The 22537-nt window shown below is 43.5% G+C and overlaps 1 protein-coding gene across 6 annotated transcripts in view; it reads left to right on the top strand.

The window, feature by feature from the left end:
- The window catches only part of LOC124007874 (RAS guanyl-releasing protein 2-like), a 102803-nt gene that overhangs the window by 53416 nt on the left and 26850 nt on the right, over positions 1 to 22537 (top strand). For 3 of the 6 annotated variants that reach the window (XM_046318673.1, XM_046318672.1, XM_046318674.1), the window contains exons 10-16: positions 7908 to 7988; positions 8267 to 8386; positions 8591 to 8706; positions 9001 to 9142; positions 11511 to 11547; positions 14312 to 14470; positions 14543 to 14627. In XM_046318673.1, coding sequence (XP_046174629.1) covers positions 7908 to 7988; positions 8267 to 8386; positions 8591 to 8706; positions 9001 to 9142; positions 11511 to 11547; positions 14312 to 14470; positions 14543 to 14627 — 740 coding nt within the window. The remainder of the gene's footprint in view (positions 1 to 7907; positions 7989 to 8266; positions 8387 to 8590; positions 8707 to 9000; positions 9143 to 11510; positions 11548 to 14311; positions 14471 to 14542; positions 14628 to 22537) is intronic. The other 3 variants (XM_046318678.1, XM_046318675.1, XM_046318677.1) reach the window with 1 other exon arrangement.

The raw sequence follows: 22537 nt of genomic DNA, 5'->3' as shown, positions 1-22537 counted from the left end.
TGTCTGAGTATGCAGGCCATGGAAAAACTGGGACATTTTCAGCTTCCATGAACTGTGTACATGAGGTGATGGCGGCGGATGAATGGTATAATGGCCCTCAGGATCTTGTCACGGTATCTCTGTGCATTCAAATTGCCATCGATAAAATGCAATTGTGTTTGTTGTCCGTAGCTTATGCCTGCCCCTAATAACCGCACTGCCACCATGGGGGCACTCTGTTCACAACGTTGACATTAGCAAACCGCTCGCCCACACAAAGCCATACATGCTGTCTGCCATCTGCCCAGTACAGTTGAAACTGGGATTCATCTGTGAAGAGCACCCTTCTCCAGGGTGCCAGTGGCCATCAAAGGTGAGCATTTTCCCACTGAAGTCAGTTACAATGCCGAACTGCAGTCCGGTCAAGACCCTGGTGAGGACGACGAGCACGCGGATGAGCTTCCCTGAGACGGTTTCTGACAGTTTGTGCAAAAATTATTTGGTTGTGCAAACCCACAGTTTCAACAGCTGCCCGGGTGACGGGTCTCAGACGATCCCGCAGGTGAAGCCGGAAGTGGAGGTCCTGGACTGACGTGGTTACACGGGGTCTGCGGTTGTGAGGCCGGTTGGACATACTGCCAAATTTGCTAAAAGGATGTTATGCTTATGGTAGAGAAATTAACATTCAAGAACTCTGGTGGACATTCCTGAAGTCAGCATGCCAATTACACGCTCCCTCACAATTTGAGACATATGTGGCATTGTGTTGTGTGGCAAAACTACACATTTTAGTGGCCTTTTATTGTCCCCAACACATACAGTGCCTTGCGAAAGTATTCAGCCCCCTTGAACTTTTGCCACATTTCAGGCTTCAAACATAAAGATATAAAACTGTATTTTTTTTGTGAAGAATCAACATCAAGTGGGACACAATCATGAAGTGGAACGACATTTATTGGATATTTCAAACTTTTTTAACAAATCAAAAACTGAAAAATTGGACGTGCAAAATTATTCAGCCCCTTTACTTTCAGTGCAGCAAACTCTCTCCAGAAGTTCAGTGAGGATCTCTGAATGATCCAATGTTGACCTAAATGACTAATGATGATCAATACAATCCACCTGTGTGTAATCAAGTCTCCGTATAAATGCACCTGCACTGTGATAGTCTCAGAGGTCCGTTAAAAGCGCAGAGAGCATCATGAAGAACAAGGAACACACCAGGCAGGTCCGAGATACTGTTGTGAAGAAGTTTAAAGCCGGATTTGGATACAAAAAGATTTCCCAAGCTATACACAGCCCAAGGAGCACTGTGCAAGCGATAATATTGAAATGGAAGGAGTATCAGACCACTGCAAATCTACCAAGACCTGGCCGGCCCTTTAAACTTTCAGCTCATACAAGGAGAATACTGATCAGAGATGCAGCCAAGAGGCCCATGATCACTCTGGATGAACTGCAGAGATCTACAGCTGAGGTGGGACACTCTGTCCATAGGACAACAATAAGTCGTACATTGCACAAATCTGGCCTTTATGGAAGAGTGGCAAGAAGAAAGCATTTTCTTAAAGATATCCATAAAAAGTGTCGTTTAAAGTTGACCACAAGCCACCTGGGAGACACACCAAACATGTGGAAGAAGGTGCTCTGGTCAGATGAAACCAAAATTGAACTTTTTGGCAACAATGCAAAATGTTATGTTTGGCGTAAAAGCAACACAGCACATCACCCTGAACACACCATCCCCACTGTTAAACATGGTGGTGGCAGCATCATGGTTTGGGCCTGCTTTTCTTCAGCAGGGACAGGGAAGATGGTTCAAATTGATGGGAAGATGGATGGAGCCAGATACAGGACCATTCTGGAAGAGAACCTGGTGGAGTCTGCAAAAGACCTGAGACTGGGATGGAGATTTGTCTTCCAACAAGACAATGATCCAAAACATAAAGCAAAATCTACAATGGAATGGTTAAAAAATAAACATATCCAGGTGTTAGAATGGCCAAGTCAAAGTTCAGACCTGAATCCAATTGAGAATCTGTGGAATGAACTGAAAACTGCTGTTCACAAATGCTCTCCATCCAACCTCACTGAGCTCGAGCTGTTTTGCAAGGAAGAATGGGAAAAAATGTCAGTCTCTCGATGTGCAAAACTGATAGACATACCCCAAGCGACTTACAGCTGTAATCGCAGCAAAAGGTGGCGCTACAAAGTATTAACTTAAGGGGGCTGAATAATTTTGCACGCCCAATTTTTGAGTTTTTGATTTGTTAAAAAAGTTTGAAATATCTAATAAATGTCGTTCCACTTCATGATTGTGTCCCACTTGTTGATTCTTCACAAAAAATACACTTTTATATCTTTGTTTGAAGCCTGAAATGTGGCAAAAGGTCGCAAAGTTCAAGGGGGCCGAATACTTTCGTAAGGCACTGTATGTAAACATTATTAAAATTACTAGTGTTCCATTCCTTAAAGTGGCCAGTGATTCCTAGTCGATGCTTATATGGAAGCAGCCTCTAATGTGCTAGTGTTTAACAAACAAGCTGCTGGCCTGTTTTTCAGTGTCTCGGTCCCAGCTTTGATGCACCTGTACTGACCTCGCCTTCTGGATGATAGCGGGGTGAACACATGGTTGAAGTCCTTGATAAAAATGTTTGCCTTCTTGTGACATCGGGTGCTGTAGGTGTCCTGGAGGGCGGGTAGTTTGCTCCCGGTAATGCGTTGGGCAGACCGCACCACCCTCTGAAGAGGCCTTGCGGTTGCGGGCGGTGCAGTTACCATACCAGGCAGTGATGCATCCTGACAGGATGCTTTCAATTGTGCATCTGTAAAGATTTGTGAGGGTTTTAGGTGTCAAGCCAAATTTCTTTAGCCTCCGGAGGTTGAAGGGGCTCTGTTGCATCTTCTTCACCACACTGTCTGTGTAGGTGGTCCATTTCAGTTTGTCAGTGATGTGTTCGCCAAGGAACTCTAAGCTTTCCACCTCCTCCACTGCAGTCTCGTCGATATGGATAGGGGGGTGCTCCCTCTGTTGTTTCCTGAAGTCCACAATCATCTCCTTTTTGTTGACGTTGAGTGAGAGGTTGTTTTCCAGGCACCACACTCCCAGAGCCCTCACCCTCCTCCCTGTAGGCCGTCTCGTCATTGTTGGCAATCAAGCCTACTACTGTTGTGTTTTCTGCGAACTTGATGATTGAGTTGGAGGCGTGCTTGGCCAGGCAGTCATGGGTGAACAGGGAGTACAGGAGGGGGCTGAGCACGCACCCTCGTGGAGAGGCCGATTGTCACTCAAATTTAAGGAATAAGTTGAAAGTGTGAAGGATTTTTTTGTTGTTGTCATTGAAAGAATCTAGTGGGAGTCCAAGGATGGAGAGGGAGCTTGATTACTTAATATTCCCAATGACCTAATGCAAATTCTAATAGGTTCCAGGGTGAATCAAGAATGACTGACTACCTCCAAAAGCAATCAGATTTCTGCTAGTCTTATTGATAGCCAGGACTGTTCCCCTCTGCCGTGAAATGATGAAGCATCTTTGAAAAGGCATACACTGTTAGAATGTGAAATTGCCATATAATTTCCTTTCCATTGAATACTCTATCATTATGAGTCATGCGCAGTGCTTAATTTGTAAATCGGGAGGTGCCGGAACAAAAAGTGAGCGGGAGAGGGTTGTGGGGAGCTCCGAGGTACCAGAACGAATGAGGGAGAAAATAATTCCCTTTTATAATAAAGCATTGCATGTATGTCATCGCATTTGCGTAGTGGCATAGAGCAGCAGAGTAGAGGTGCTTACAGACGTTGCACACGTTGGGAACATTTGTAGTAGCCTACGGTGCTGGAAAAATGTGGCCTTTTTCTAAACATATTTCATGCAATTCTGCATAATTTTACATGACACGTTTTTAACACAGTACAACTTATCGGAATGACAGGCCTCGATGACACTGACTGCCTCCCGAGTGGCTCAGTGGTCTAAGACACTGCATTGTAGTTGCTAGCTTTGCCACTAGAGATCTTGGTTCGAGTCCAGGCTCTGTCACAGCTGGCTGCAGCCAGGAGACCCATGGGGCGGCGCACAATTGGCCCAGCGTCGTCCAGGTCAGGGGAGGGTAAGACCGGCAGCGATGTCCTTGTCCCATCGCACTCTAGCAACTCCTGTGGCGGGCCCGGGCGCATACACGCTGACGCGGTCGCCAGGTGTACAGTGTTTCCTCCGACACATTGGTGCGGCTGGCCTCCGGGTTAAGCGGGCATTGTGTCAAGAAGCAGTGCGGCTTGGTTGGGTCGTGTTTCGGAGGACGCACGACTCTCAACCTTCACCTCTCCCGAGTCCGTATGGGAGTTGCAGCGATGAGACAAGACTGTAACTACCAATTGGATACCACAAAATTGGGGAGAAAAGGAATTTATATATATACACACACACACACACACACACACACACACACACACACACACACACACACACACACACACACACACACACACACACACACACACACACACACACACACACACACACACACAAACATTTTAGTCAGCCACCAATTGTGCAAGTTCTCCAACTTAAAGATGAGAGAGGCCTGTAATTTTCATCATAGGTGAGAAAAAAAATCCAGAAAATCACATTGTAGGATTTTTTGGGAATTTATTTGCAGATTATGGTGGAAAATAAGTATTTGGTCAATAACAAAAGTTTCTCAATACTTTGTCATTGCCAACAAAGGGTATATAACAGAGGTCAAATGTTTTCTGTAAGTCTTCACAAGGTTTCCACACACTGTTGCTGGTATTTTGGCCCATTCCTCCATGCAGATCTCCTCTAGAGCAGTGATGTTTTGAGCCTGTTGCTGGGCAACACAGACTTTCAACTCCCTCCAAAGATTTTCTATGGGGTTAAGATCTGGAACTGGCTAGGCCACTCCAGGACCTTGAAATGCTTCTTACGAAGCCACTCCTTCGTTCCCCGGGCGGTGTGTTTGGGATCATTGTCATGCTGAAATACCCAGCCACGTTTCATCGTCAATGCCCTTGCTTATGGAAGGAGGTTTTCACTCAAAATCTCACGATACATGGCCCCATTCATTCTTTCCTTTACACGGATCAGTCGTCCTGGTCCCTTTGCAGAAAAACAGCCCCAAAGCATGATGTTTCCACCCCCATGCTTCACAGTCGGTATGGTGTTCTTTGGATGCAACTCAGCATTCTTTGTCCTCCAAACACGACGAGTTGAGTTTTTACCAAAACGTTATATTTTTGTTTCATCTGACCATATGACATTCTCCCAATCTTCTGTATCATCCAAATGCTCTCTAGCAAACTTCAGACGGGCCTGGACATGTACTGGCTTAAGCAGGGGGACACGTCTGGCACTGCAGGATTTGAGTCCCTGGCGGCGTAGTGTGTTACTGATGGTAGGCTTTGTTACTTTGGTCCCAGCTCTCTGCAGGTCATTCACTAGGTCCCCCTGTGTGGTTCTGGGATTTATGCTCACCGTTCTTGTGATCATTTTGACCCCACGTGGTGAGATCTTGCGTGGAGCCCCAGATCGAGGGAGATTATCAGTGGTCTTGTATGTCTTTAATTTCCTAATAATTGCTCCCACAGTTGATTTCTTCAAACCAAGCTGCTTACCTATTGCAGATTCAGTCTTCCCAGCCTGGTGCAGGTCTACAATTTTGTTTCTGGTGTCCTTTGACAGCTCTTTGGTCTTGGCCATAGTGGAGTTTGGAGTGTGACTGTTTGAGGTTGTGGACAGGTGTCTTTTATACTGATAACAAGTTCAAACAGGTGCCATTAATACAGGTAACAAGTGGAAGACAGAGGAGCCTCTTAAAGACGAAGTTACAGGTCTGTAACTCAGAATTCTTGCTTGTTTGTAGGTGACCAAATACTTGTTTTCCACCATAATTTGCTAATAAATTCATTACAAATCCTACAATGTGATTTTCTGGATTTTCTTTCTTCCCATTTTGTCTGTCATAGTTGAAGTGTACCCATGATGAAAATGATAGGCCTCATCTTTTTAAGTGGGAGAACTTGCACAATTGGTGTCTGACTAAATACTTATTTGCCCCACTATGCATGTATGCATGTTTGTTTGTTTGTTTGTTTGTTAGCAGACGCTCTTATCCAGAGCGACTTACAAATTGGTATGTATGTAACAAAAGAAAAAACATTGAAACTGAGAATCTGAGATCAATATTAATGACCTTAAATCCAATGTGTGGAGACACACATTGTAGGCTACAATGTGAGGAGGAAATGAGTCTGCTTTCCAGTTTCACTGACTCGCCCAATGATGCTCAGCTTACTCACAGGTGATGGCTGATGTGTTTGTGCCAAAAGCCTATATTTCTCTCTTGTTTTTACTTTTTTTTTGTTTAACAATTACTTCCTCATTACTTTGTAAAATCACTTTGCAAAATGTGTTCTGGTACCTCGGAGCTCCCCACCCCCCTCTCTCGCTCACTTTTTTTGGTCTGGCAACTCCCGATTTACAAATCAAGCACTGACTCATAGTGATAGGGAAATATTTGGAAGTTGATCAAATATTTTGGTAGCCTACAGCAGACAGACTAGTTTTCTCTTTTCAGCAGGAGCCGTTTGCTTTCCAACCTGTGTTTTTCCTTGCGATTTTGTATTTTAAATATTGAGAAAGGCCTGCTTTGTCTGCATTCTGTTCATTGACAGATTTGCCTCGCGTTCCTGACTGTCGGCGATGCCTTGTTATTGGGCTACACCCAATCCACAGCTAAATTATAGGCAGTCTGATGGTGTAGTAAGCTATTCGGAGTTATTTCTTTTATTTCTGACAGACGGCAGTTATTTTATAACTTCGACAAATTAGATTTTCGATTTATCATGGGTGCTGCAGCTCCTCCAGAACCCTTTCTACATCTATGATTCTATAAGGAAATACATTATGAAGTGCAACGCTGGAGAGATGAGAGTTGCAGACTCATGTCTATCAGAGCAGAGAGAGGGAGAGAATAGTGTAGAAAGGGAATCTCATTCTAATTCTGCGAGAGATAGAGGTGAGCTTCTCACACAGCCACGTGTTTGTCTCAAACAGGTTGTAATGTTGCTCAAACCGTAAGCCCAGGCCGGTCCAAGCCGAATATTCATATCCATATTATTATTATTCATATTATTATCATCGCTTTTATTTGCATTTTAACAAAATTGGAAAATTATTGTTCATGCCATGAGAGGTACCGGATCTGGCAAAATAGGTTCTGGAATGAAATGGTCCAAAACGGAGATGTACAGGATCCTGTTCCGAATTATGAACTGGTCATGTGTCTGTTTTTAGCTATTACCCGATGGTGTGCTGCTCTCGTTCTGGTTTGCGGAGGGAAAAGCTATTCTCTTCTTCTGGTTCTCTTCTTCTTCTCGCTCTCGACCTCTTCCCCTCTTATTTCTCTCGCTCGCTCTGAGAAACAGGAAATAACTTGCCAGTCTTGACAATCATCTTATTCACGGACTTTCATACAGTTTATTCAACTTCAGATTCGTTTGGATAGATGTTAGGAGATTGAGTTAAGCCAATGCGCTTGAAACTTGGCAATACAGTTCACCTTGGAGTAGCCTTCAAGTCTGTCAGTCCAATATTTTTCACCTACTTTATTATTCATTGATCACCTGTCCAAGGAAGGTGATTCCATGGTCCTTGATATGAGAGAATCGCTATGTAATTACTAACCCCACATCCTATGGGGTTAGTACACTGTTGGTTATTCCACCTCGTTCTACGCATTTCAACTGAAAAGGAAGTAGCTCTGAGGTAAATGGGTAGTTTTAAAGTTTGGCTACTGCAAAGTAATAGTATACCTCTTAAAACAACAAGGTCTTTTTATTTAAATTAATTTTTTCCTCTGTTGTCATGGTATCCACATGCTATATTAATACAGTTACCATGTTGCAGGTGTCTCTGGACCAGTACCACACCGAGGAGGAGATCTACCAGCTGTCTCTACAGAGAGAGCCACGCAGTGCTAAACCAGCAGTGAGCACTATGGGCCAGGGGCCAATAGGAAACAAATGTGTCCTTATGGCCAATAAGAAGCCATTTAAATTTGTTTTATTATATCTTGTAGATAGTTCATGTGTTTTTACTATTTTAAATATGGAAGTCTATGTATTCTAATAGCTTATAGGAAACCAATGTGTTAATTTTCTCATGACATTTGAACACCCTTGCTCTCTCATGTTCAACTTTCCCTTTTATTGATTCTAGGAAGTCTCTGGAGAATTGATGCTCTTGTCTTCTCATTGGTCTGGCAGAACTCTGGCCCTGCCCCTGCTCCCGCCCCCAAGCCCTCTATGATTGACGAGTGGGCAGCGTCTGTGAAGCCCAAAGCAGACCCTGCGGTCATCAACAAACACATAGAGAAGATGGTGGACGTACGTTATGCTAGCTAAGGCTCTCTGTTTAGTTGAACCAACAAATTACAAGTTGTTGTAGGAATGTTATTGGCTTGGTTCATAGTAATTATCCTCTCCACTACCCTCTTATTAATAACAACAAGTCACAGGAATTGACAACCATAGTACTCTTTGTTTTGAATGTCAGATATGTTGAAGTGATGTGTGTTTCCACGGTTACAGTCTGTCTTCAAGAACTTTGACACGGACGGGGATGGTCACATCTCCAGGGAGGAGTTTGAGATCATCAGGGACAACTTCCCCTACCTCAGCAAGTTTGGAGAACTGGACAAGAACCAGTGAGAGACAAAATCATCTTGGCAACTGTTACCATAGGCTGCGTAGCAACAGTCCCGTATAACTGATATTGTAACCATTCTATGCGTAATAGTGTCACACAGATTAGGGAAGGAGACATGTTAATTTTCCTTCTCTCTCTTTCTCTGTCTCTTTCTGTGTCTGTCTCTTTGTCGTTGTGTCTCTCTCTGTGTGTCTTTGTCTCGGTCTCTTTCTCTCTCTCTGCCTCTCTGTGGGTCCCTATTTGTGTCTGTCTCTCTGTCTGTCTGTCTGTCTGTCTCACTCTCACTCACCAGAGATGGGAAGATCAGCAGAGAGGAGATGATTGACTATTTCATGAAGGCCAGCTCTCTGCTCAACTGTAAGATGGGCTTCATCCACACCTTCACAGAGACCACCTACGTCAAGCCCACCTTTTGTGAACACTGCACTGGCTTTGTGAGTGCACTGTCAGGTTGACCATCTATAAATCCATCCACACTCCTATGTACAACACAGATCCCTGCCTGTTAAATGGATTGATGAATTGATTGACAAAGGGATGCTTTTAATGCTGATATAGTCCCTTAGTCAAAATGGCTCTTGCTCTTTGAGCTTTGAATACTCACTGCTATAGACTATTAGGTCCATATTCCCATACTCTTCCCTGCTGTCTTTAAAAGTCCTTTTTAAATGTATGGATTGGTGAAGGACAGAATGGCGTGGATGGCTATGGTCACGTCTGGCCATGGTCACCTCTGGCCACCATGACTATGCAGCAATATTGTGGGAGTTCTAGACAAATACCTAATTACAACATTGGCACATTTTATTTGACAAGGAAAACACCCTTGAGGTTAGAAACCCTGGCAAGAGGTCAGCAGGAAGTAGTCACGTGCACGTACAACCTGAGCTAAAATACAACACATTAAAGACCAATTGCAAAGGTAAATAAAATTGCCTTCCATCAGAGCTTGAAACTCAGCAAGCGATACCATCTCCTCCTGTTCCAAAGTTATTTAAAATTTTTTTTATTTTTTTTTTTGCGCAGCTGGCTCCAAGACAAAGGCGCATTATTAGGAGAATGATCCTTCTTCCCGTTTCAGTCCTGGTCTTTCGGAGCTGTGACAGATGGTAGCACCTGAGGTCAGATACTAAGTGCCTGCGTTATTATTCGACATCGTCATTGGGTCTGGTCTCAACCATGGCAATTATTTGGAGATACAGTTTTGGGGTAGTGAGATACTGGAGGTAATACAGAAGGCTCCTTGACAAGCCCTGTATTTCCCCCCCCCTCCACATTGCAGTTTATCATGTGGTGGTGAGAGGAGGGAGCGGTGTCAGAGGGCTTCAGAGGATCTCTGTTGTCTCACACAACGCCAGTGAGTCAGGGGGCTGTAATGAGGGCGAGAGTGTTGGCTTTGATACTGAACCGGGCGACAGCTCCTGAAATTGCACCAAAAACTCCTGACTGGTACAAAGACCGAGGGAAATGAGGTGCAACACATTGAAAAACATACACCGTGACTCATACACACTCTCAACTTGCACACACACGCGCCCCCCCCCCCCCCCCCACACACACACTGCTGATTCACATGCCATTCAGAGAAAAAGACTATGGAAAAAAAGGGGGGGGGGGGTAGAAATGTGCAAAGCATTCCAGCCACCAGCTACTTCCTCTCTGCCTGCTTTCCTGTTGGCTTCGGGTCAAACATAATACCTAGGCTTCCAATTTATCAGAACGCGGTGAGCAAAAAAACAAACTGCCCAGCACCATTTATGGAGTTCAGTTGCCCTGGGTGACTCAAGCATAACTTCGTAACCCAACGTTGTTTTTAATGTCTCTCTTCTGACAGCCCCCCCGCTGTCGTCTTATCACCTACTTAATGTAGCGAGAGCTAAAGCTCTTGTGAATGGGTCTCTGTGCTCTCTGTGTCGTTCCAGCTGGGAGATGGAGGGTGCATCCATCATGGTATCCCATTCCCTATATTTTACCTGGGCCCTGGTCAAAAGTAGAGCACTACATAGGAACTGGGTTTCATATGGTACACAGCCAGGGAGGGAGGGTGCGAGTGTTTGTTCTGCTCTGGGGACTATAAGCTATACATGGGGCCAGCTGTAAGATTGGTGTTTAACTCTTTATTAGGCCATGTTTGTTGATATGAGACTTTGCCATGGGGACTCTCTCAAGGTCTTTTGTTCTTGGCGACTGGTGAGCGTTTTTGTAGTCCTCTATTGGTGTAGGAAAGGTGTAGTTTTTTTTGAAAGAAAAGGAATTCTCTTTGAACTTATGGCTGGTAAGTGTTTTGGTGGCATTGAGGCGCTCTGTCCGTGTGTGTGTGTGTGTGTGTGGGGTCAGGTTATTTTCTCGGTCCTCAGATCTCTGATGTGGCTGTGATCTCCTGGACAGGTCTTTCATGTCATTGTACCCCCGCGGTGGGCTCCTAGCGTCTGCTTGATCCCCCCGCCCCACCACCTCCTTCCCTCTGTCTCTCCTCCACACCTCCCTCTGTTCCTGCACCTCCCCCTATCGTTCTTCCTCTCACGTTCTTGCTCTTTCTACCTCTAACGCTCACTCTCTTTCGATCTGCCACTTCCTGTCCCTCGTTCTATTTCTACCTCACACTTTCTCTACTTCCCTCTTTCTTTCTACCTTGCTCCCTTCCCCACGTCCACCTGTTTCTTCTCTGCATGTGTCATCCTCGTCTCTCTCTGATCCCTGTCACTCTGCCCTAATCGGTCACTAGACGTCCGGCCTTTGTCTCCATGTGCCAAGAATTTCACGAAGAGAAGTCACAAATAACTTCTCTCTCTTTCTCCCTAGATATGGGGCTTCTACAAACAGGGATACAAGTGTAAAGGTAAGAGAATCAATACATTTAGCTCGCTTGAATAGTTCAAATTGCTATGAAATGAAATAAAATGATAGATTCGTCACTCGAACCAAAGGGGTCTTTGAGCTTCATGTCAACAGCATGGAAGCCATGGTAAATACATCAGACTACATTACAGTGGCAATTACATGTGAACCCTTTGGAAATACCTGGATTTCTGCATAAATTGGTTTTGCAATTTGATCTGATCTTCATCTGGGTCACAACAATAGACAAACACAGTCCACTTAAACGAATAACACACAAACCATAATGCGTTTTCATGTCTTTATTGAACACACCGTGTCAACATTCACAGTGCAGGGTGGGAAAAGTATGTGAACCCTTGGATTTAATAACTGGTTCACCCTCCTCAGCAATAACCTCAACCAAACGTTTTATGTAGTTGCGGATTAGACCTGCACAACGGTCAGGAGGAATTTTGGACCATTCCTCTTTACGAAACTGTTTCAGTTCAGCAATATTCTTGGGATGTCTGGTGTGACCTGCTCTCTTGAGGTCATGCCACAGCACCTCAATCGGGTTGAGGTCAGGACTCTGACTGGGCCACTCCAGAAGGCGTATTTTCTTCTGTTGAAGCTATTCTTTTGATTTTACTTCTGTGTTTTTGGTCGTTATCCTGTTGCATCACTCAACATCCATTGAGCTTCAATTGACAGACGGATAGCCTAACATTCTCCTGCAAAATGTCTTGATAATCTTGAGTTCATTTTTCTGTTGACGATAGCAAGCTTGTCCAGGCCCTGAGGCAGCAAAGCAGCTCCAAACCATGATGCTCCCTCCACCAGACTTTACAGTTGGGATGCGGTTTTGATGTTAGTGTGCCTTTTTTTCTCCTCACATAGTGTTGTGTGTTCCTTCCAAACAACGCAACTGTAGTTTCATCTGTCCACAGAATATTTTGCCAGTAGCGCTGTGGAACATCCAGGTGCTCTTTTGCAAACTTCAGACATGCAGAAATGTTTTTTTTTTGGACAGCAGTGGCTTCTTCTGTGGTGTCCTCCCATGAACACCATTCTTGTTAACACCAAGATGTTAGCATGTTCCAGAGATTTCTGTAAGTCTTCAGCTGACACTCCAGGAGTCTTCTTAACCTCATTGAGCGTTCTGCGCTGTGCTGTTGCAGTAATCTTCGCAGGATGGCCACTCCTGGGGAGAGTAGCAACAGTGCTGAACTTACTCCATTTATAGACAATTTGTCTTACCACGGACTGATGAACATCAAGGCTTTCAGAGATCCTTTTGTAACCCTTTCAGCTTTATGCAAGTCAACAATTCTTGATCTTAGTTCTTCTGAGATCTCTTTTGTTCAAGGCAATACTTTTTGTGAAAAGCAAACTTAAATTTTGTGAGTTTTTTTATATGGCAAGGCAGCTCTAACCAACATCTTCAATCTCGTCTCAGGTTAGCGGACTCCTGACTCCAATTAGCGTTTGGAGAAGTCATTAGCCTTGGGGTTCAAATACTTTTTCCAACCCACACTGTGAATGTTTAAATGATGTATTCAACATAGACAAGACAAATACAGTAATTTGTGTTATTAGTTTAAGCACACTATGTTTGTCTATTGTTGGCACTTAGATAAAGATCAGATCAAATTTGATGACCAATTTGTGCAGAAATCCAGGTAATTCCAAAGGGTTCACATACTTTTTCTTGCCACTGTACATTACCCCCCACAGGGCTCCCTTTGAGAACACTTGAACAGAGCACACGTCACGCCACTGTTTTGTAGAAGCTGTCTCAAGGGTAGACACATTGTAGAAACATACAAGTCACATGCACAAACACACATGCACATGTCACACTCCCGCTAGCGCCAACCCACAGTAGCATACACCTGAACTCTGCCTGCACAACGCTCGGTACTCAGTAGACTGTGTCTGTCTCTCAGCTGCATCCCAAATGGAACCCTGTTCCCTATGTAGTGCACTACTTTTGACCCGAGACTTATGGGCCCTAGTCAAAAGTGGTGCTCTACGTAGGGAATAGGGTGCAGTTTGGGATGCAGCTTCAGTGTGTCTGCTCTACTCTGCCGAGTGCCTTAATGAGATGTGTGGAAGTCAATGAGAGGTCCCAGCCATTCATTTCCATTACCATTGTTAGCCCCAGTCGCCGAGTGGGAGAGACGATGGCGGCGCATAATTGAAATGAATTGGCTTGTCGCAGATGGTGTAGAACAGAAGTGCTGAGTGTGTGTGTGTGTAGTCTGAATCAGTCTGGTTGTTGTAGACATTTATCGAATCTAACCTTCGCTGATGTGGACATTTTACTGAGAGCGAGAGGTGTTTAGAAATCAATGAGTGAGTGAGTGCACGAATGGGAGAGTGTGTGAATTACTCTGAATCTCTTTCTCTGCCACCCTGGACATCCCTACTCCCTCTTTCCTGCCTACTTCCAGAGTGTCCTTCATTGTCAGAGCTGTTGTCAGGGTCTGTCTGCATGGCCGTGTGTGTGTGTGTCAGTGTGCGTGCACCTGCACTGTGTGTATGAGCACCTACCTCTCACCACTCGCTCTTCCCTTTGCCCCAATGTTTATTTTTGCACCCCTCTTTCTCAAACTTTGCCTCCCTCTCCTCCCCATCCCTGATCTCTCGAACCCTCCTTTACCTCGCACTCGTTCCCTCCAACTCTCTCGCCCTTCCCGTCTAAACCGGGCATTCTTCCCTCCTTCCTTCTCATCCTCCTCTCTCCCCATCTCGTTCTCACTTTGTCTCCCTCCCTCGGACAGCTTGTGGAATTAACTGTCACAAGGCGTGTCAAGGTCGTCTGGCGGTGGAGTGTCGTAAACGGACCAAGAGCATTAGCCACGAGCACGCACCCTCTCTCCAGGCACGCTCCTACAGCTTCCCCCCTCCGGCCAACAGCCCACCCAGCCTACAGAACACAGGTGAGAGACCCCGCCTCCCCCCTTTTTAACTTCCAATCCAGTTCTACTAATACTATGTCTGCATCTCACCAGGATTCTTCAGATTTGGGGTCACTCAAGAACCGGTAGCATCATACTTCAGCCAGGTTGTCTTTACAGAAGGTTATGAGATGGAATGGTACAGTATGTTTTAGGGCTGACACCGATTAGTTGACAGATTAATTGTTTGATCGATAGGCTGTTGGTCAATGGAGATTTTTTTTTTGTCGAGCAGTAGCATTGTGTGTGTGTGTGTGTGTGAGATATATATATATAGTACAATTATGTAGTAACCCCAAAAAATATATTTTATATCATTCAAAGTAGCCACTCTTTGTCTTGATAACAGCTTTGCACAATGTTGGCATTCTCTCAACCAGCTTCACCTGGAATGCTTTTCCAAGAGTCTTGAAGAAGTTCTCACATATGCTGAACACTTGTTGGCTGCTTTTCTGTCACTCTGCGGTCCACAACTCATCCCAAACCATCTCAGTTGGGTTGAGGTTGGGTGATTGTGGAGGCCAGGTCATCTGATGCAGCACTCCATCACTCTCCTTCTTGGTCAAATAGCCCTTACACAGCCTGGAGGTGTGTTAGGTCATTGTCCTGTTGAAAAACAGTTGACAGTGCCACTAAGCGCAAACCTGATAGGATGGCGTATCGCTGCAGAATGCTGTGGTAGCCTGCTGGTTATGTGTGCCGGGATGCTGGTCTTCAAGGCAGAGTTCCTCTGTCCAGTGTCATTGTTCCCTTTCACATCTTAATCTTTTATTTTTATTGGCCAGTCTGAGATCTGGCTTTTTCTTTGCAACTCTGCCTAGAAGCCCAGTATCCCGAAGTTGTCTCTTCGCTGTTGACGTTGAGACTGTGGCTTAATTCGTGTGAAAATATAAGTTTGCCACTTAATTCATAGGAAAATAAATAAAAAATTCGGGGGTGGAGAACTTATGAACAATTTTTTGTAAGTTATTGGAGCAATGCATTTTGGGCAATGGTGCCATTTTTTGTGTCCCACATTTATTTATATGAAAACAACTTTAACACCCCAATATTGTAAATCAACCAGGTTGTCCCCGAAATACTTACGATATAATAGTAGCCTGATGTTTATTTCCTGTTAGAGATAGGGGGCAGTATTTCCCCTTTGGATTAATTGCGTGCCCATAGTGAACTGCATCAAAATCTGTCCTAAATTGCTAATATATGCATATTATTATTAATATTGGATAGAAAACACTGAAGTTTCTAAACCCGTTTGAATTATGTCTGAGTATAACAGAACTCACAGGGCAGGCAATCTTCCAAACTAGTTTTGAAATCCTGAAAGTTGGGGCAAATTTGACGTCACCCCCCCCCCCAACAAGTTATGGATCTGGAAACACTTCCTATGTATTCCACTAGATGTCCTCATTCAGTAGAAAGTATAATGGAGCATTTGCTGAGAACTTTGACCTAATGGGAAGGAAAGTACTAAGTGTTGCAAAAAATTTCCATGTGCTTGAAGGCGCATATGCGTTCGAGTGCTTCGTCTGTTCCAATCAGCCCCAGATGAACATGGATGGCCGGTTGGAATGCTATTCGATCTGTATGATCATAACATCCTGAAGATTGATTCTGCACTTAGTTTGACCAGTTTCGTCGACCTGTAATATGTAATTTGGAAGTTTTGATGCAAAGTTATCCTGGACCAGAAGTCATTTTTTGGGCATTTGAGCTGAAAGTGGTAGCAAATGCTGCTACATGGACACTAGAATTGAACATTATGAAACAAAACGATTTATTGTTGAACTAGGACTCCTTGCACTACATTTTGATGGAAGATCATCAAAGGTAAAGGAATATTTATGTTGTAATTTTGTATTTCTGTTGACTCCAACATAGCGGAAAAATATTGTTACGTCTGAGCGCCGTCTCAGATTATTGCAATGTTAGGCTTTTTCCGTAACGTAAAAAAAAAAATGTGACACAGCGGTTGCATTAAGAACCAGTGTCTCTGTTTAATTATGCAGAATTAAGAACCAGTGTCTCTGTTTAATTATATATTATATGTAGAACATGTATCTTTAGTCAAATTTTATGATGAGTATTTCTGTTTTCTGGCGTCGCTTTCTATAATTCCTCCGGACATTTTGGAGAATTTTCTGAACATGGCGTCAATGTAAACCGAGATTTATGGATATAAAATGCATATTATCGAACAAAACATAAATGTACTGTGTAACATGTCATATGATTGTCATCTGATGAAGATTTTCAAGAGGTTGGTGAATGATTTGTTTTTTAATCCTGCTTTTGTCATTTTATCTTTTGTTGTGCTTTTGTTGTCTTCGTTTTGGTGGTGGTCTAACATAAATATATGCTGTGTTTTCGCGGTAAAACATTTAAAATATCTGACACACTGGGTAGATGAACAAGGTGTTTATATCTTTCATTTGAGGTATTGGACTTGTTAATGTGTGGAGGTTAAATATTTCTAAGAATATTTTTGCATTCCCTGTGCCACCGTTTCAGCTGAACGGGGGGGTGGAGTTCCTGTAGGGGAACCCATAGGCTTAAGAAGTTTTTAATGCCAATGCTGTTTTCTATGCTTGTTGTCACTTAGCACCAGTATCCCAAAGTATTATGTCAGATTGGAGTAAAAAGCTGTATTTGTCTGTGTTTTTTGTGGTATCGATGAAGGAAACTGATTGGGGAATGGGGATATATTTTCATGATGGGAAACTAATTAATCAATAAACGTGGGGAAACAAAGACCTGCAAAAAAAAACTGTTTTGGTTTAAATTCTCCTGGTGCACCTGCATGGGATTTGCAGCTATAACGAGTCTGGACTATGATCAATTAAGCCATATCAATGCAGTTAAACAGGTTCATGTAAAATAATGAATTTACGTTGGCTTACACTTATGGCACTTCCAAGGCCAGTTTCATGATGATTATTACGGTCGTGTCAATCATGTTATATACTTAGGCTATTGTAACGAGGAATATGCCAGCAATCGTCGGCCTACTGCATCTGCCCAGAGGAATATTAGGCTTTTTATGGCAACGGCCGTTAGAGCTCATTTTGCCACTCGTGAGCCCTGGTTAGAGTCCCTGTTGTAAAAGCAGAAGAAAGTGCAAGCTTCATTGGTAGCAGTGTTGGGATATGATCTAGTGGTGGGAAGCATTCTGTTTTTCAACATTGTGTTGGGCGTAATTGCATTGATATATCTAGGGAACGATGGATAAGCAACAATGGGCGTGACAGATGGAAGTAGCCACTACAGGTGTGACCAAGCCTTACATCGAAGTTCCCTGACGCTAAATGGAAAGTGCATTGCCCTGGCCAGTTATTCAGAAGAAAATCCTCTGTGGCGGTCTCGATTACATAAGTTAACTTACCAGTAATGTGAATCACTGTTGATCCATCCGGTTATCGAATGAGATGGATGTTGGATTTTCGACGACCTAGAGTCAAGGTCTTTCCTAGGTCATTGAGGACGAAGCAAGGCCCTTCTTGGTTCTCATTGGCGAGACTGAACTCAAGTTAGTGGTTACGGTGCATTCGGAAAGTATTCAGACCCCTTTACTTTCCCCACATTTTGTTACGTTACAGCCTTATTCTACAATGGATTCAATTAACAATACCCCATAATGACAAAGCAAAAACTGGTTTTATTTATAATAAAATAAAAGATACCTTATTTACATAAGTATTCAGACCCTATGAGACTCAAAATTGGGCTCAGATGCATATTAGAGTCCACCTGTGGTAAATTCAATTGATTTGACATGATTTGGAAGTCACCTGTCTATTTAAGGTCCCACAGTTGACAGTGCACGTCAGAGAAAAAACCAAGCCATGAGGTCAAAGGAATTGTCCGTTAAGCTCAGAGACAGGATTGTGTCAGGGCACAGATCTGGGGAATGATACCAAAACATTTCTGCAGCATTGAAGGTCCCCAAGAAGACCGTGGCCTCCATCATTCTTAAATGGAAAAAAGTTTGAACGACCAAGACTCTAACTGAGCAATTGGGGGAGAAAGGCCTTGGTCAGGGAGGTGACCATGAACCCAGTGGTCACTTTGACAGAGCTCCAGAGTTCCTCTATGGAGATGAGAGAACCTTCCAGAAGAACAACCATCTCTGCAGCACTCCACCAAACAGGCCAATCAGGCCTCCATGGTAGTGGCCAGATGGAAGCCGATCCTCAGTTAAAGGCACATGACAGCCCGCTTGGAGATTGCCAAAAGGCATCTAAAGGTCTCTTACCATCTTGTCTGATGGAACTCTTTGGCCTGAATTCCAAGCATCACGTCTGGAGGAAACCTGGCACCATCCCTACGGTGAAGCATGGTGGTGACAGCATCATGCTGTGGGGATGTTTTTCAGTGGCAGGATCGAGAGAAAGATGTAGTGTTGAAGGATTTCTCTGATGAAAACCTGCTCCAGAGCGCTCAGGACCTCACACTGGGGTGAAGGTTCACCTTCCAACAGGACAACAACCTTAAGCACACAGCCAAGACAATGCAGGAGTAGCTTCGGGACGAGTATCTTTGTCCTTGAAGGGCCCAGCCAGATCCCGGCCTTTAATCTGATCGAACATCTCTGGAGAGACCTGAAAATCGTTGTGCAGCGACACTCCCCATCCAACCAGACAGAACTTGAGAGGATCTACAGCAGGGGTGTCAAACTCATTTCGCATCGTGGGCCACATACGGCCTAGGGAGATGTCAAGTGGGCCGGACCATTAAAATGATACCATACTCTGCTATAAATAACCAAAATAACATGTCTTTCCTTTGTTTTGGTGTAAAGAAGCACAAGAACATTAGGAAAATATTGAAATTTAATGAACTATCCTTTTACAAAACATTTCATGAAACACCTCATATTTCCTTAGACAAATGTGCAATTTACTTTTATCATTCACAAATATGCATTGCAACTGATCCCACTGATTGTACAAAGGCACAAAACTTTAATTGGTACTGAAAAATATAGTAATGCACTTTAAGATTAAATGAGACTTTTAAAGAAAGGAATTTTAAACCACTTACACATACGCATATAAAATCTAAATGTAATCCTCGTACACCTTACAAACTAAGGAGAGTGATTTTAAATGTGTAATGAAGAAAGTGTTCGCCTGTCCTGTAAATCTGTAAACTTCATACATGAAACATACATACACATACAATACATACTGAAAATTTATGGAGTTGTATGAACAGTAGAATTCCATCACACAACTTTTGTTTTGAAGCTGCTGACTAACATTAAAGTGCACATTTTTTAAATCACCACAGTAAGGATTCATCTTCACAGAGCTGTATTCTTTCAATGCAAGCAGTATCTAAGGCAGCATTTTAAAGGTGTTAGTCTAGTCTGGACTTGTATTTGTACCTGAAACTTGGCATCTTTTGGCCTGTACAAGTGCATCAACACCAGGTGTCATGTCCTGACTAGCTGTCACTTTCAGAATGTCATTTAAGTGCTTGTTTGTGAGCCTTGAACGCATTTTTGTTTTATTGATATTCATCACTGAGAAAATTTGTTCACAAAGGTAGGTTGTCCCAAACATGCACAAAATTTTAGCAGCCAGGGCTGTTAATTTGGGGTAACCTGGTAGTAGATACTGATAAAATCTGTCCAGACCTACAGAGACAAATTTGCCCTTCAAATCTGCATCACACTGCAAATCAATTATCTCTAGCTGAATTTCGACCGGCAGATCAGAAGCTTTAACTGTGAAAGGTGAGCGAAAAACTGAAAATTCTGTCTCAAGTTCACCAAATACCTGAAAACGTTTCTCAAACTCCCGCAGTAGTCCTGCAATTTTGTCTTTGTACCGTTTCATGTCCGCATCAGGTCTGGTCACACACACATCTCTCAGACAGGGGAAATGAGCAGGGTTGCCATTTGCCAGTTGCATCTCCCACAAAGTCAGCTTCAACTTAAATGCATGTATGTTGTCAGAAAACTGTGTGACAACTTTTTTGCGGCCTTGCAATATTTTGTTCAGATTGTTCAAGTGTTCAGTAATATCAACCAAGAATGCAAGGTCCCGTAGCCATTCCTGAGATTGTAATTCCAACACCGGTTTTCCTTTTTCTCCATGAACTGTCCGATTTCCTCTCGTAGATCAAAGAAATGCCTCAGCACAGCGCCTCGGCTTAACCATCTCACTTCAGTGTGGTATGGCAGGCTGTGGGTAATGTTGCTGTCGCTGAGAAGTTTGTCAAACTGACGATGGTTCAGACCTCTGGACCAGATGAAATTTACAGTGCGAACAACCACCTCCATGACGTGGTCCATTTTCAGCGACTTGCAACACAATGCCTCCTGGTGCAAAATACAGTGAAATGTCCAGAAACGATCTCCTCCATTAAGGGCTTGTACTTTGTCTTTGAACTTTGTCGCGGCACCTGCTTTCTTTCCGACCATGGATGGCGCGCCGTCTGTAGCCAGGCTGACAGCGCTCGGACCAGTCCACTCCAACTCTGTCCAATGCAGCAACGACAGAGCCGAAAATGTCCTCGGCTGTTGTGGTGTCCATCATTGGCACCAACTCAAGAAACTCTTCAGTAACAGTCAATGTCTCATCAACTCCTCGAATAAATATGGCCAGTTGGGCCACGTCTGTGATGTCAGTGCTCTCTCAATTGCCACGGAAAATGCAATAAATGACTTGACTCTCTGTTTCAATTGACTGTCTAAATCTGCCGATAGTTCCGAAATCCTCTCTGCTATAATATTCCTCGTCAGGCTAATATTGGCAAAAGCTTGTCGCTTTCTCGGGACATACAAGTTCAGCCGCCTTCATCATGCATCGTTTAACAAAGTCACCATCGAATACGGCTTCGATGCTAATGCTATTTCGCTAGCAATTAGGTAGCTGGCTTTTACCGCTGCTTCACTGACTTCTCGGCTCTGGATGAAAGTTGACTGCTGTTTCCTCAGACCCGCCAGCAATTCGTTAATCTTATCTCTTCTCAGTTGTCCTTGCAAGCCGTCATATTTTTCGCTGTGATGAGTCTCGTAGTGGCGTCGAATATTATATTCCTTCAATACCGAAACTTGTTGCAAACACACCAAGCACAAAGGTTTTCCGTGCATCTCTGTAAATAAATAGGACGTGGTCCATTTTTCTTTGAAAATTCTACACTCCTTATCTACTTTTCTCCGTTTGGATAACGACATTTTGGCTAATGAGGGTGTAGCGGAGAGGTAGAGACCAAGGTATTAACAACGTCGTAACAAGCAGCAGATGGCGCATTGATACCGTCTGCTGTTTTCAGTCTGTCTCAGTGATGCGGCTTGTCTTCTACTCTGATGGAAAGAGTGCGCCCCTTAGCGGATAATCCATGAATTGCAGCGAATTAAAAATATTAATTCCATGTCTTTTATGCATTTTTTCCACTTTCAAATGATCCTGCGGGCCTGATCGAACCTCCTTGGGGGCCGGTTCCGGCCCGCGGGCCGGTATGTTTGACACCCCTGATCTACAGAGAAGAATGGGAGAAACTCCCCAAATACAGGTGTGGCAAGCTTGTACTGTCATACCCAAGAAGACTCGAGGCTGCAATCGCTGCCAAATGTGCTTTAACAAAGTACTGTGTAAAGAGTCTGAATACTTATGTAAATGTGATATTTCATTTTTTTTATTTCTAATACATTTACAAAAATTTCTAAACCTGTTTTTGCTTTGTCATTATGGGGTATTGTGTGTAGATTGATGAAGATAAAAAAAAACAATTTAATCAATTTTCCAATGTGGAAAAAGTCAGTGATCTGAATACTGCACTGTATGTGTCAGACTGTCTTATTGCTGCTGACATTGCCCATCGTGTATTGCTCTAACTTTCAAAAGATTGTTCTGAAGTTTGCCCCCGAAAAAGTATTTTCCTGTGAATTAAGTCACAGAAAAGTGTCTTACACAAATTAAGGCACAAAAACACACAGGAAATCTGCTGAAATGCAGATCATGTAGATCAAATGATTGGGTAGTTTTGTTTGATTCCTTTGTCATTCTGCCATGCACTGTCTCCACCAATAGTTGTGCAAAA

Source organism: Oncorhynchus gorbuscha, linkage group LG21 (genome assembly GCF_021184085.1).
Source record: "Oncorhynchus gorbuscha isolate QuinsamMale2020 ecotype Even-year linkage group LG21, OgorEven_v1.0, whole genome shotgun sequence".
Taxonomy (NCBI): Eukaryota; Metazoa; Chordata; class Actinopteri; order Salmoniformes; family Salmonidae; genus Oncorhynchus; species Oncorhynchus gorbuscha.
This window is presented reverse-complemented; position numbering and strand designations above follow the sequence as displayed.